The 15,197-nt window shown below is 57.1% G+C and overlaps 1 protein-coding gene across 10 annotated transcripts in view; it reads right to left on the bottom strand.

Moving 5' to 3' along the window:
* Window positions 1-2,904: 2,904 nt before the first annotated feature.
* ST3GAL3 (ST3 beta-galactoside alpha-2,3-sialyltransferase 3) overlaps window positions 2,905-15,197 on the bottom strand; it is a 382,649-nt gene continuing 370,356 nt past the window's right edge. For all 10 annotated transcript variants that reach the window (XM_054038595.1, XM_054038593.1, XM_054038592.1 and 7 more), the window contains one exon: window positions 2,905-13,429. In XM_054038595.1, the coding sequence (XP_053894570.1) occupies window positions 13,340-13,429 (90 nt within the window). In that variant the 3' untranslated portion in view covers window positions 2,905-13,339. The remainder of the gene's footprint in view (window positions 13,430-15,197) is intronic.

Below are 15,197 nucleotides of genomic sequence, written 5' to 3' on the forward strand. Positions count from 1 at the left end.
GGATGGGTCCATCAGTGGCTATTAGCCAAGAAGGTCTGGGATGCAAAACCATGACCCAGGTGTCCCTAAACCTCTGACTGCCAGAAGCTGGGAATGGGCGACAGGGGATGGATCACTTGATGATCGTCTGTTCTATTCATTCCCTCTGGGCACCTGGCATTGGCCCCTGTTGGCAGACAGGAGACTGGGCTTGATGGACCATTGGTCTGACCCAGTCTGGCCGTTCCGATATCTAACAAGGCAGCATTGAGAGGAATGTAAGGTTCTGTTTGGGGCTGGTGAGAGGGATTTCTACTCTGATTCCCCCTCTTTGCCTTTCTTAGGGGTTGCATTAGGCGGTTGATCTAAACTGGACACTGCCCTCGTAAGCATGTATTCAAAGGATCTGAACTGGTTCTTTTTTTGCTTTTCCTCCCCCAGTGGGTCCTGTTCTCAATCGGAGAGTTATCCCTCCTTCCAGAAGGATGCTGATTGGCTCCCGTGCTTGCAAAATCTGTATCTGTGCTTCCTCCTCCCAGTGCTCCCCGGAGAACCAGCATCCGCAGACTCTGCAAGGTGGTAAGGAGAGACTCCTGTGCCTGCCCCTGGGTTTGCCTTTCCAGGGGGCTAAAGCCTTTTTAGGGGCATTTTGCTATTTGGGCTAAGACTTTGGGAAGAGGAAACCCAATGACCTTGGGGACTGGTCCCTGCGCCCCCTTCCCATTGTCTCTCTCTCTCGTGTGCCCCATGGATGCTCACCATCAGGGAGCTCTGCTGAAGGGCGTTAACTCAACTCCTCCTGTTTCTCCAGCCATACGCTCCTGACATGGGCATGTGGGCTAAGCAGGTCAGTGTCCTGTGTCACTGCTGGATTTGCCCTGTGTTTTTTCCTTTTCATCACAGACACAAGACTACAAATCTTCCGGCCTTCCCCTGGCTCCCCCAACGCAGGCGACGTTGTCAATGTGGCAATAGCATGACAAAAAGGAAGAGACACCCCTAGCATGTTCGTGTCAGACAAACGCCCGATTCCTAGAGAGAGACAGGGACGGCACAGCTCTTCCTACCGTCCAGGTTTCTATTAAGCTGGGCCGCTGGCTCTTCCACCATAGAAAGGAACCGCCGCGGAGCTGCTTTGGGTTTCACAGTGCCCATCGGCAGGCAGCCACAAACACACTCTTAGCAGCAGCCTCATGCTGCGGGTTAGCATTTCAAAGTGCTGGCCAAATGTAATTAATCCTAATTAGCCTTATATTCCTTTGGGCTAATTGGCTCCCGACCCAGCCATTGCTACGGTGTGTGTGGTTACAGGCGAGCCAGCCTCTCGCCAGTCAAGAACACAAAGTCACCACATCCACCAGGGCTGGCGGGGGGGGGGGGGGGGGAGCTGTCTGCGCTGGGTTATATCCCACCAAGCTGCTAGCTGGGCACTGGGGCAGCTCTCAGAAGCGGGAGGAAGGACAGGCCCCTCAGCCGTGCTCCCAGGAACAGTGATGCTGGTACGGAGCCTGCAGAGGAGGTAGACGATTGGATCCAGGAGCAGCCGTTGGTGGCTGGAGGTGAGGTGAACGTTTCCCAGCGTAAGGGCCTGGACAAACGCTCAGGCATGGCCACCGTCGGGCCCCGCTCCCCAGTAACATCTGTGAAGAAGCTCAGTGCTGTGCAATACCTCGTGGGGCGCCAAAGCCTACGTGGGCCGTTTACCCCAAACCCGCCCACCCACGCCCGATAGACACTAGCAGGAGTCAGACCTGGCACCAGGTGTCAAAGCATTTCAACAGCCTCTGGAAGTGCATCCTTGGTTACAAGCGGAATTGGAGAACCAGGCGTCAGAGCCACCATGTGAGCTGGAGGCCCGGCCCCGTGCTCACGCACCTCCCAGGAAGCCCAGACTGGCAGGCCGTGTGTGTGTAACGTGCCCTGCCTGCAGCAGCACGTCCGGCTGTACAGACCTCACCAATCTCATTCTCCTGCAGCCTAGTACCGTGGCAAGGACGCCCCTAAAACAAGCCCAGCTTCTGCATGGCTACCAACCACTGCTGAGGATGATTAGAAATGTTCTTCCCAGGACGGCTCTCCTGCTGGCTCTTCCAACCCTAGGTGAAACCCTTGCTGCTGGCTGCAATTAATATCCTGCCCATCTTCCCCACGCAGCACCAGGGAGCAGGAGAGTTTGTATTTCCTTCCTGTTCCAAGTGTGCTGGTGCTGCAGGGGAACGCCCATGTGTCATGGAGTATTGGGGGACTCGGGGCCCTGCACCCCCGGCTTCCTGCGATTCACCATGACTCTCAGCCAGCCAGTAAAGCAGAAGGTTTATTTGGATGACAGGAATACAGTCCAAGACAGGTCTTGCAGGCACAGACAACAGGGACCCCCTCAGTTTGGTCCATCTTGGGGTCCCAGCCCCCCTTGGGAGGTCAGAGCCATCTCTGCCCCCCAGCCATCTCTCCAGCCTGCTTCCCACACTCTGGCTTCAGCGACCCCTCCCACAGCCTTTGTTCAGTTTCCCGGGCTAAGGAGTCACCTGGCCTTCAACCCCTCCCTGGGTTCTCGTGTTACACACTTAGGTATGCGCCCTCGGGCTGTCTCCCATTCCCCAATGCAGACTATTGAGCCACACTTCCCTGTCAGCATTCACAGACCACAGTGAGAACAGGCCCAGTTCGTCACACCATGGTCCCTCCATGCAATGCCAGTGACATGCAGGGACTGAATGGGGGATAGCAGGTGCGGGAGTGAGCTGCACTCTTGTAGCAGGTGTCCTATAGTTACCTTTTCATGCAGGACTTTACGGGTTAATGAACATGCAGGGGCAACACCTATGGAGAGATGCAGGCAAACAGCAGGCAAGTCCTCCTCCCAACACTTCCTCTAGGAGAGGGCGGGAGGGAGACCAAGGAGCAGAATAAAGAGACCAACCGAGGCTAGTTTGATAGTTTTATTGCTTCTGGGATATGACTGAATTGATGTGACACAAGCCATGGAGAAGCCCACAAAATATCTGCCCTCCCTGCAAGGCCTCTGTGCCTACAGGGGAAATTCAAAAAATAGAAACTAAAACTATTTTAAAAACTCCACAAGCTCGAATACTTCACCTGGGTAAAATACAAAGAGCCACCAAGCCTTTGGCATGAGCAACCGCAGCGTGGGACAATCGAGGGGTCAGGGTAAGGGCCTGCTGCTCATTCATACCAAAAGAAGTGTCTCTGTAGTGCTTTGATTGTACCGCTGGCTTTCATGCAGACTGTGCATAGTGAATACTGGGTTCTGGCTGGTTCTGCTCTTGTTCACAGGTGTTGTGAAGCATTCATAGAATCATAGAATCTCAGGGTTGGAAGGGACCTCAGGAGGTCATCTAGTCCAACCCCCTGCTCAAAGCAGGACCAATCCCCAACTAAATCATTCATTGGCCGGATTCCTTTCTTGGTGGCTTCCCTGAGCACCTGGCCAGCATATCAGTTAAGAAGAGCTCCCATCACAGTTGGGTAAATGCCAATTAACAGACCATTACCCAACCCCCTTTGGTGCCATGTCCCATCTCTGCACTTCCCTTCCCCTCCCAGCACCTGCATTGAGGTGGGAAGGTCACAACAGTGTGTGTGTGGGGGTCCCTGACAGGAGATGGGAGTCTCAAGGAGACACAGAGGAAGAGCAGCAAAGAGAAGGGAAATGCAGAGATAGGACAGGGCAAACTGTGCCTCCCGCCCATCACATCTACTCTGGGCACAGAGCTCAGCAAATCCATGAAGGTTACTTGTCTGTACCTGGAGGCCCCTCTCTGTATTCCACACCTGGGATATGCATGCACACCACGCGCCTGACCCTGGAATTTCTTGCAAGCAGTGTCCGTTGCCCGGCACATGTGTTGTAGCTCTGCTCTGCTCCCAACCAAGGGTATAAAGGGCATGTAGGCTGGCACCTCCAGTTTCCCATTCTCGCTGCAGTGTCATGACTACGCAGCAGAGGGGACGAAGGGCAGGGGGTGGAATACAGACAGGGACCACACGTCTGGAAAAACCTCCAGTTGCAGGTAAGTAACCTCCTCTTCTTTGAGCGATGCTCCCTATTGTATTCCATGCGTAGAAGATTAACAAGCAGAAGTCAAACAGATGGTGGGTGCAAGGATGCAGAAGTGATAGCCGACTGCACAGTTCCCCACAGCCGTATCCATAGCTGATGAGGGTTCCAAGGTGTAATGTCTCATGAAGGCATGCAAAGAGCTCCAAGTCACTGCCCTACATATCTCTAATATGAGTGTTTCTCTCAGGGCTGCAGCTGAAGTAGCTTGCCCTTTTATCCCTTCCGGGGGGATGCCAGCTAATAGATAACAAAAGGCAATATAACCCAAGCTCCATGTCAGATGTCTCTGCACTGATATAGGTTGACCTCTTGATCACTTTGCTATGGAAACAAATAGTTTAGGTGCCTTTCTAACAACCTTTGTTCTTCGCAGATAAAAAGCCAAGCCCTCTGGAAGTCCAGAGGCTGCAGAGATCGCTCCTATTCCAAGGCATGTAGTTTAGGAAAAAGTATGATGACCTGGCTCTCATGAAACTACCCTGGATATGAATCTGGGGTGGGGGTGTAGCAAGACCTTTTCTTTATAGAAGGGAGTAGGTGGTGGACCCGCTGTAAGTGCTCCCAGGTCACTGACGCTATAGCTATCAGAAAGCCCACCTTGGCAGACCGAGAGCACAGAGCACATGGCCAGCAGCTCAAAGGGAGTCTTCGAGAGAGACGATAGAACAAAACTGAGGATCCACTGAGGTGCAAACTTCACCACTAGTGGAAAGGATTTGAGAATCTCCTTCAAAAACCTAGTTGTGAAAGGTGAGTGAAGATCACATGGTTATCCACTGCAGGATGGAGATTGCTGATTGCTGCTAAATGCACCTGCAGGGAACTGAATGCAAGACCCAAAGAGTTAAGGGTAAGCAGATGCTTTAAGATGTTGGAGATTCCAGCAGAGTTTGAAGACAAATTGCGTTGATAAGCCCAAGTGGAGAAACGCTTCCGTTAGCTCAGTAACAGCTTCCCTTAAAATCTTTTCTACTTTGGTTCAGGGTGGATCGCACTCTCTTGGAACATGAATGTCTGATGCCCATCCAAATACCAGGCTCTAAGCTGCAGTGGCCGTGAGCTGGAGTGTGTGACCTTGCTCCTGTGTTGCATTAGAAGGTCCGGCAATGTGGGGATGTTCATGGATGGCTGTACTGAGAGCTTCAACAAATCCCTGAACCAGAACTGGCTGTCTCGGTCAGTTGGGTGTGATAAGGATGACTAGAGCTCTGTCTTCTTTGCTCTTCTGTAAAACCTGTGGTATCAAAGGAAGTGGAGGGAAAGCATACCCCGGGTGACCCTTCCACGACATCAAGAGGACATCTCCCAAAGAGTCTTTGCCCAGGGCTGCTGTGGAGAAGTATTGAGGACTTCTTGTTCACCTGTGAGGTAGAAAGATCCCAGGCCAGCATTCTCCATTGAGTGAAGACATCATTGAGAACTGAATCATGAATTTCTCATCTGTGATTCACGGAAAAGTGTCTGCTCAGGCAGTCTGCTAGGGAATTTTGCACCCCCAATAACTATGCTGCTGGTAGGGTTATGTGATGTTTGATGCACCAATTCCAGAAGGTGACTGCCTCTATGCTCAAAGAGAGAGGTTGTGTTCCTCCTTGCTTTATATAAAATAATGTCGGACAATATGACAGCAGTATCTGAACATGTTTGGATTGGATGAGTGGGAGGAAAGCATTGCAGGCCCAATGGACAGCCATGAATTCTAGTAAGTTGACGTGCATTCTGGACTCTCAGGAGGACCAGATACCCTGTCCCATATGATTGCCCGTGTGCACACCCCAACCCAAGAGGAAGGTGTCAGCTGAGATGGTTGCCTGAGGTGTTGGTTTGAGGAAAGGGATCCCTACCTGAACCTTCTCCAGTTTTGTCCACCAGACAAGAGAGCCTAATACCTTGGGCGGAATCGTCACCTTGTTGTTTATGGTGATCTTTTTGGTGAGTACACGGAGAGAAGCCAGGCTTGTAGGCATCCTAGATGTAGCCTGTAGAACAGTGTCGTGTGTATGCAGGAAGCCATGTGGCCAAGGAGGGAAAGGCAAGTTCTGACTGATGTCCTGGGTCTGAGAGTGACCTGGTGTATGACGGTGCTCGTGGCCTGAAACCTTTCGAGAGGTAGATACGCTCCTGCTGTAGTCAAGTCGAACGTCACCCCTACAAAGTCTATGCACCTCATGGGTGTCAACATGGATTTGTCGTGACTGACGCAGATACCTAGGGTAGGTAAAAGGCTGAGCAGAACACAGACTGACCCATGGACCTCCTTGTAGGAGCTACCTGTGAGAAGTCAGTCATTGAGGTATGGGAAGTCTGTAAATCCTTCTTGTCTCATCTAAGCAGCCACCACCTTCCTCGTACTCCAAGACAGTCGGAAACATACATTTTGTCAGAAGAAATCTTTGCTCTCCCCTGTACACATTCACTACTCCTGTCTGGCCCATCTATATCCCAGGACATTGTTAACCGGGGGAGGAGTATATCACGAGGAGACAGTCATTCCCCCATTCCACGCACCAGCCCTGAAGCACAGCCATCGGTACTGTCAGTCCCACAGGTGATCAGGGATCTGGCCTTCTCTTGCAATGGTTCAGAGGCTCCCGAGTCGTCTCTGTGGCACCAAGACAAGGCGGCCCTGGACAGATTCCGACCTCCAACCAAACAGGACTGCCCAAAGGACAGGTAGAAGCCCTATGACATGGGGTCCCCCTCCACTGGTGGATCCATCTTATTGGCAATACTGAGGATCATGGGAGCCCTTTTGTCTGTCAGACGGAGGGAGCCTTGTGCCTGCTCCAAACCGCTGGGAGCACCCCGCACAGGGAGCCAAATGCCAGCAGGAGGAGCTGTTCTGGACAGCCCAGGCAGAGCGTGCTCCCGGCCATAGAATCCAGCTCTCACCTCTTCCCCTCCTACAAAACCACTTCTCAGGCACCTCTGCAGTTGATGGGCTCCCACCTCCTCCATTCCTGCCACATGCAGCCTCTGGTTTGAGGGTATTCTCACCCTGCCCCTGTGCCGCCCCCAGCCGGTCAGTGGCAAACGCCCGACAAGCCATTAAAGAGATGCTCTAGTCTGACAGTCTGTGGTGCTGTTTGTGGGGGATGGCTGTACAGCAAGCTGCTGTCCAAGTCTGCTCCTAGGGACCGGGTGGGTGAAGTGTCCCTCGAGTCTCCTCACGTCAGAGCTCCCAGACACTCCAGCTCCGTCAGCCAGCACAGCATGGCCTGCAGGAGTCTGAGCGCCGCTAGAGAAATTCCTTGCCATCGGATTGGCTCTGTGATATCAACTCCTGTCAGAGACCTCAGGCCTCCCAGCTCCATATTTAGGCGGTCGAGAACTCCCCGGGATTCTCTCTTCTCCAATGGAAAGGCGAGACCCACCTTTGCCCTATGGGCCCTGCGGTGACCCCCAGGCTCAGCGACTCCAGCCCCGCGAGCTCCAATGTGCCAGGCACTGTGCAACGGTTGCGGATGTGTGTGGAAAAAGGGCCAGGCCAGCCAGGCTTATGCTTCATGAACCAAACCAAACAGCAGGCTACGCCTCGGGGGTGAGAACAAACTCCAGCAGCCTCTGGGGGGTGTGCTGGCTAGACCCACTCCATTCACCAGCCAGGCACTGCCTTCTGGTTAGCACAGAGATCCTGGGGCCTCCTGCCCGACAGCCCTCTGGGGCTACCACATGCGGGAGATGGTGACGGGGACAGGAACCACACACCCCCGGGCTGAGCTGCTCTCTCCCTTTCAGTCCATTGCACGTGTGCTACAGATGTTTCCTCTGACCTAGTGTAACGCCCACGGACCCCGGTCGTTGTCGGGCAGGATCGAACCTGGGACCTCGGGAGCTTAGTGCATGAGCCTCTCCTGCATGAGCTCAAAGCCACCTGGCTGTTAGCGAAGGCTGTAGAGCAGACGCATTAATCTCTCTAAGTGGTCTCGGTGCCACTGATGGGACAGAACACCACGCCCAGAAGGTGTGTGGGTTACACCAGCAGTGAGGCCTACCAAAGTCACCCCGGCACCAGGATCTCTAGCTCCTCAGCCAATGGGACTCCTGCCAGAGGCCCTACAGAGAGCTGCAGTGTGGCAGACGGAGAGGGCGCGGAGTCAGTAGCTGTGGTTCCTTAGGTCCCGGGAGAGGAGCGAGCTCACGGTCAGGGACTGCCCCATGTCCCTGCGGGGACAAGACGCTCCTGTGAGGCCAAAGGAGGGAGTTTGCTCTGTCTGCTGATTCAGAGGGATAAAAGCTCCGGTGAGGCTTTGTAATGCCACCTAAAAATGACAAAACCCGAACAAGTTCCATTTCCAAAGCCCCTGCAGCTAGTCCTGGGTGAGCTGGGCCAGGAGGGGGTCGCCCGGCCCTAGGTGATCACAGAGCCAATCTAACCCGAAATGCTTCATGCAGCACCCAGCTCCATGCCGTTGGCCCTCCCGAGCATCGCACTGCACCGGTACCGCGTACAGACAGCTCCATGCCGCTGGCCCTCCCGGCATCGCACTGCTCCGGTACCGCGTACAGCCAGCTCCATGCCGCTGGCCCTCCCGGCATCGCACCGCACCGGTACCGCGTACAGCCAGCTCCATGCCGCTGGCCCTCCCGAGCATCGCACCGCTCCTGTACCGCGTGCAGCCAGCTCCATGCCGCTGGCCCTCCCGGCATCGCACCGCTCCTGTACCGCGTGCAGCCAGCTCCATGCCGCTGGCCCTCCCGGCATCGCACCGCACCGGTACCGCGTACAGCCAGCTCCATGCCGCTGGCCCTCCCGAGCATCGCACCGCACCGGTACCGCGTACAGCCAGCTCCATGCCGCTGGCCCTCCCGAGCATCGCACCGCACCGGTACCGCGTACAGCCAGCTCCATGCCGCTGGCCCTCCCGAGCATCGCACCGCTCCTGTACCGCGTACAGCCAGCTCCATGCCGCTGGCCCTCCCGGCATCGCACCGCACCGGTACCGCGTACAGCCAGCTCCATGCCGCTGGCCCTCCCGGCATCGCACCGCACCGGTACCGCGTACAGCCAGCTCCATGCCGCTGGCCCTCCCGGCATCGCACCGCACCGGTACCGCGTACAGCCAGCTCCATGCCGCTGGCCCTCCCGAGCATCGCACCGCACCGGTACCGCGTACAGCCAGCTCCATGCCGCTGGCCCTCCCGAGCATCGCACCGCACCGGTACCGCGTACAGCCAGCTCCATGCCGCTGGCCCTCCCGGCATCGCACTGCACCGGTACCACGTACAGCCAGCTCCATGCCGCTGGCCCTCCCGAGCATCGCACTGCACCGGTACCGCGTACAGCCAGCTCCATGCCGCTGGCCCTCCCGGCATCGCACTGCACCGGTACCGCGTACAGCCAGCTCCATGCCGCTGGCCCTCCCGGCATCGCACCGCTCCTGTACCGCGTACAGCCAGCTCCATGCCGCTGGCCCTCCCGGCATCGCACCGCTCCTGTACCGCGTACAGCCAGCTCCATGCCGCTGGCCCTCCCGGCATCGCACCGCTCCTGTACCGCGTACAGCCAGCTCCATGCCGCTGGCCCTCCCGAGCATGGCACTGCACCGGTACCGCGTACAGCCAGCTCCAGGTCATGGTGAGATCTTGGACTCAGACACATGGGAACCAGCAAGCTGGCAGCATAGCAGTGGGTAGAGGAAAGGAGAAGAAACCCCTTAGTCCTGACTGCCGGAGGGGCAGCGGGCAAAGGCCTGTATGGTGATAGCCCTGGCATAACACTCACTCCTGTGGCGAAAAGCATGGGCAAAGTCCCCCTTAAAACTCTCCTTTGCCGTGACGTCTACCAGCAACTTGTCAATGGCTATGGGGAGGCTGCGGGTGTGCGGAGCCCAAGGCCGCTCATGCGGACCCATGTCCCCCGTTTCCTCGTGCTCCCTTGTCTGTCCGTATGCAGCTGTTGTCTCTTGGCTTACGCTGAGATCGGGGCAGGGATTGTCCGGCTATTCCAGCACCTACCATACCAGAGCCTGGGTCGTGATCAGCAGCCCCTGGGCGGGAGCAGGGCTACAGGCTGCCAGTCTCTGCACCTGTCAAGGATCAAGGGATCCGAAGGTGGCAGGAAGGGCGTGCACGATCATCGCTCACAAAACCCACCTAGAACCTTGCTGAGGGGCAACTGCCCCCGGGGTCCCTTCCTCGCACACACACGGGGCTGCGGCTGGTTTGCTCTGCCACTGGAAGGATCAGGGGGCAGCGTATTTACGCTCCGTCCAGGGCAGGAGAGGCCTCGGGGAACTGATCACCGCTCTAAGCAGCACCAAGAGCAGGGCGCTATGCAGGAGACCCAGCTGAAGAACAGGGTGAGCCGAAGGAAGTCACTTCCCTTCCTGACATCCCTGGCCTGGCAACTTGCACGTCTAGAGGGGAAGTTTTGCTACGAGCTGCCCTGGTTGCAGCAGGAATTGGTCTGGGGATGTGCTATACAGGAAGTCAGACAATCGCAGGGGGAGGGAAGGGGGCCAGCACGCATGGCTGTTGTGTAATACTGATGTTATCGGATAGGCAGGGCCAGCAGCCCCTCTCCTCGGATCCATCGCCACCCTGCCTGGCACAGGTGTGAGGAAAGCATCTCCTGCGGCTGGCTGGGCTACAGTGCCCGCTGCGGGCCCTGAGCCAGCTCTCTGCACCTGCACTCCCCGGCTGGTTGGGTCCTGCCCTACCGCAAAGGTAACAACAACGTCAAAGCCGCGGCGCTGACACGACAAGAGGGAGGGAAGTGAGTACGGTCCGGCTTGGAGAGCATGTGGACAAAGCTCCCAAGCTCTCAGGGCGAGCGCTTCCCACGGTGCTGTAGTGCATGCAGGAGGGAGGATGCACGTGGAGGTGCCCGGAGCCCCTCGGGGCAGGGCAGGCTGAGGGAGCAGGAGGGCTGGGCTGGGGACTCTGCCCCCACGTACCAGGGTTGGTTTGGAAGGTTGGGAAATGTAGTGTGAGCGTCTGCGTGTGGCATTTACTGAAACACAATCCCTGGGCTGAATGGAACAGGAAAAACAACTCGGGAGAATATTCCAACGAGTTCCCACCACAGCACAAGCTCAGTGTCCTGCAAATTCCTCCGAGCAGCACGGGGAGGGATGGCCTGAGAGCCAGAGGCAAAAGAGAAAGCAAGGAGGCTCAGACAGACCCCACCCTCCAGAGAGGAGCAGGAAAGGGCCCCCAGCTGCCTTGTCTCCGAGGGACTGGAACAGGGCCAGGCCTCTGCAAGTTGTTCAGAGAAGACACGCTGGGAGCAGCCCTGGACAGAAAGCCGAGGTGCTGTCCAAGACTGGGAGCTGCAAGGAGACAGCTCGTTCTCCCTGCAGTGATCTGAGCAGGCAGCTCACGCTCGGAGCACAGAAGCGCAGCGCTGCCGAGGGCAGCCCATGCCAGCACCCAAAGCCATGTCTCACCAGGCCTGTGCCTCTACCCCCTGCAGGCGACAGCACCTACTGCACCAGCCCACTCTCACAGCTCAACTCGCCCAGTTCTGGTTCTTTCTTCTGACCCAGGCAGTGTGTCTTGCGCTGGTAAACCTCTTCGCCACGTTTACGAGCCCTGCCCCAGGGAAGGCTGGAGGAGCAGGAGACGAGCTGTAGGCTTTGGTCTGCTCCAAGTGCCCCTTGTCCTGGGGTTAATTACACTTCCTGGAACCAAGTTCTCGCTCTGCAATCCAGAGCCCTCTGGAAACGAATTACAGGGACCCCCAAGGCAAAGTGCAGTGACCCATCCACCTTCTCTGCCTCGGGTTCGTGACCTCTGCATGGCCTCCTCCCCAGCACCCAAATCCACCAGCACAAGAAGTGTAGCTGGCAGGAGGAGAAGAGTGGGGCCAGGTTATCCCGGAGCAGTAGCCAGTCCATTTCCGCCCTGGGGCTCAGATCCAGAGCACACGCTGCCGCACAGCCCAGCCTGATGTATTCACCTTACAGTACAGGAGGGAAAGGTTAGTTACATCCCCTCCCAAGTGCCCCCCTCTTCTGCACAGACACAGAATAACCGAGGCCAGCTCTCTCCCCACCCAGCCTGGTTGCTTTGCTCAGTCGATTGCCAACTTCTCTGCAGAAGGTACAGAACCCAAATGTGCAAATACTGCATGCCAAAGTAACGGACACGCTCGTACCCGCTGACAACAGCAATGGAGCAGCAGCGGCCCAGCCGCGTGGGAGCAGCCAGGAAATGAAGAAAGCGAAATGCCCGGGAAGGGGACGAGAAGTGAAGGTTTCCAGTCAGGTCACTCCCCTGCCCCTCGCCGGGGGGTCCATCATCAAGGAGTCATTAGCAGGGAACAAGACCAGGTGTGGAACATAAAATGAACACGGCTGTAGCTGTCTGCTGCTGAACACTGTGAAGCTTGGATTGCAACATGACCTCTGACCTCACTCAGAAAATAAATTATCCCTCTCCCCACATACAAATAAAGTCTGACGCTGTTGAGAAACCCTGGTACCGCTGAACAGAGATCCGCCTGCCCATGGCGCGGGGCCCGGCCGGCTCAGACCGAGGGCCGAACGCCCCTCGGCGCCAGGGGCCTGTCTGCCACTCCTCCAGGACACAAGCTGGCTCCTGGCTCCAGCTCAGGGTCAAGGCAGAGCCCGGGTGGAGCAAACAGCTGTGGAAAATGCAGCTGGATAAATGGCAGCTGCAGCGTCTATGCAGGGAGGTGCAGAGAAACAACGCCATGCTCAGCTCCCGCCAGCAGCCCTGTGTGGAGACCAGCGGAAGGCCATTGTCCTTTTACATTCCAGCAGCACCAACAGGAGTAAAGTCACGGACGGAGCTGTTTTCCCAGGGCAAGGACTAAGGCCAGGAGCTGCAGACCGCGTGTGGGGAGGCCGGGCTTCTACTGGAGGTGGGCACAAGCCAGTCTTCGCTTTGTACTGCGATATTATTAGCATGATTCAACAAAGTTTCTTTTAAAAAATACTACTTGGTACATTCAGGCGGTGCTGCCCCGGCCAGCACCACTCCTGTTTGGCACACTCTGCTTTGGGTCACTGACCTGTCTTCCTGTCTCTCCTCAGGCTTTCCCAACTAATTCTAGACACAAAAGTTCTATCTGCAGAGCTGAGGTCAATAACCGCCCTCAGCCCCACTCCCAGCTCTCCCCTGCCAGCCCCATGAGGGATGCAGCAGGTGCAGCACTGGTGCAGACTGGAGATCCGGGAAGGCTCTCCCAGAGCACCTGTGCATTTCTTGTGTTTCCTTCGAGTTGGGATTCCTGTGTGGCTCTCCCACTGCCTGCTCCCTTAGCTGTAGCGTGCGTCTCTCGCCTCCCTCCGACGCGGGGTCTGGGACAACTCAGATTCCACTGGTGAGGTCGGTGATGACTCGGGCTTTCACCAGCTTCCGCAGGAACTCCTTCTCTCGCTGGATGTTGTGCGTCCAGGACTGAAAGGAAGAGACAAGAAGCGAGTCACTCTCCTGCCCAGTGTGCACGTGTGCGCCCCACGTTCACCTCCCGCCAGCAGCCGCCCTGAGCTCTGCTGCCACAATCGTTTCACGACAGCACCTTCCAATACCAGCGAACACGGCCTTCCTCGCCGACACACGTCCTGCCTTGGGCAGCAGCAAGGCAGACACCGCGCCGCGCCACAAACGCGGTCCCGATAGCCAGCCCGGGAATGAGCCCGATTCCCTATGCAGCCGTCTCCACCACCGCCACGCAGCTGGAGGAGCTCCGTCCCCAGGGACAGGCCCCGGTGTTTAACGCCTGGTGTGCCTCTTCTCGGGGCATTTCCCCGCCATAGACAGAGTGTGTCTCTCTGACAGCAAGGCCCAGGCGTGAGGATCCTGAGAGCCCATCCCAGGGACAGAATAATGCGTACAGCCGAACCAGCCCCAGAGAGCCGGGGGCAGGGTGCTGCATGCTGGCTGGCTGGAGTTGGAGGACAGGGGGCTCTGGCAGAAGGGAGGTCCCTCAGAACACAGACACCTACCAGGAGCAGGGTCCAGGGAAGGCCTTGCAGACAGCCAAGTCCCCCTCTCTGACAAGGGCTTTGCAAAGCAACCTGCTAATTTAAAGCTAATCCTTCACTTTACAGCTGCCAGTGCAGAGTGGATGAAACCTGATCCAGGCTTCCTCAAACAGCGGCTCTGCTGCAAAGGCAGGCCCGGGCTCCGGCCCCGTCAGGGGCTGTGCCGATGTCCCGTGGCCACGGGGAAAGGGACAATGCCTGCAGAGAAAAGCTGTTTCTGGCCTGAGTCCAACGCATGCAGCTCTCAGGGACAGGGTGAGCCTGGAACAACATCAGGATTCCTAGCCACGTCCCCTGCTTCCACACTTGGCCCTTGGCCAGAACAGCCTGCTCCGTACACACGTGGCCAGGTCGGAAGGGTCAGCCAGGCATCCCGCTGGGGCTAGCAGGGTGCACAGGACAAGAGCTGCGCCTCGTCTCCCTCTGGTGTAGGAAGGATCCGGCCCAGAGGCCACCTGAGGGGCCCTTTCGGAAGGGAGGGGGCAGGCACCCTGGGTTTGGGGCTCTAGCAAGCAATTGATAGACAGGAGGGGAGGTGATCGCACACAGGCAGAGGAAGGATGCGTGGAGACCTAGCCTCAGGGCAGTGGTGGCTGCTGCCCCGGGGAGAGCCCAGGGCCGCTGGGCGGACCTCAGGGGAAAGCAGCACCTCCCAGCCCATGCTCCAAGCCCTCTCTGCTTTGGACAGAGGCTGTGTCGGGCGGCGGCTCTCACCAGCGCTGAGCTCATACAGGGTGGCCTGGCTTGGGGTTCACTGCTCTGGGGTGGGGTGTGTGCTCCAGGTCTGAGGGCCGCTTTGGCTCATGGGGGTTAGCAGTGAGGAATGGCCCAGAATGCCTCCAGGACAGTCACGGACCCAATGAACAATACATTCTAAGGAACGTGCCTTGTAAACTGAAACGGCTTCTCTGAGAACGGAGACCGCCAGCTCGGAGACCATCGTGGGGCTGTTCGTTCCCCCAGAAAGCTCAAGGTGTTGGAACTGCTTGTAGCCTGTCTCCTGGGTCTCCCTCCAGAGAGGATCTGGCTGAGCAAGCAAGTGCATGGAGACTCCCCTGGAGTTAACAGCACCACACAGAAGTTAGGGGAACAGGCTATGCTCTACACACACTCTCCTGCCCCCCCATCCGTCTCCAAACAACAGCTCCTTCTGCTCCTGCAAACCCTGCCCAGCACTCCAG

The sequence above is a fragment of the Malaclemys terrapin genome, chromosome 8 (genome assembly GCF_027887155.1).
Source record: "Malaclemys terrapin pileata isolate rMalTer1 chromosome 8, rMalTer1.hap1, whole genome shotgun sequence".
Taxonomy (NCBI): Eukaryota; Metazoa; Chordata; order Testudines; family Emydidae; genus Malaclemys; species Malaclemys terrapin.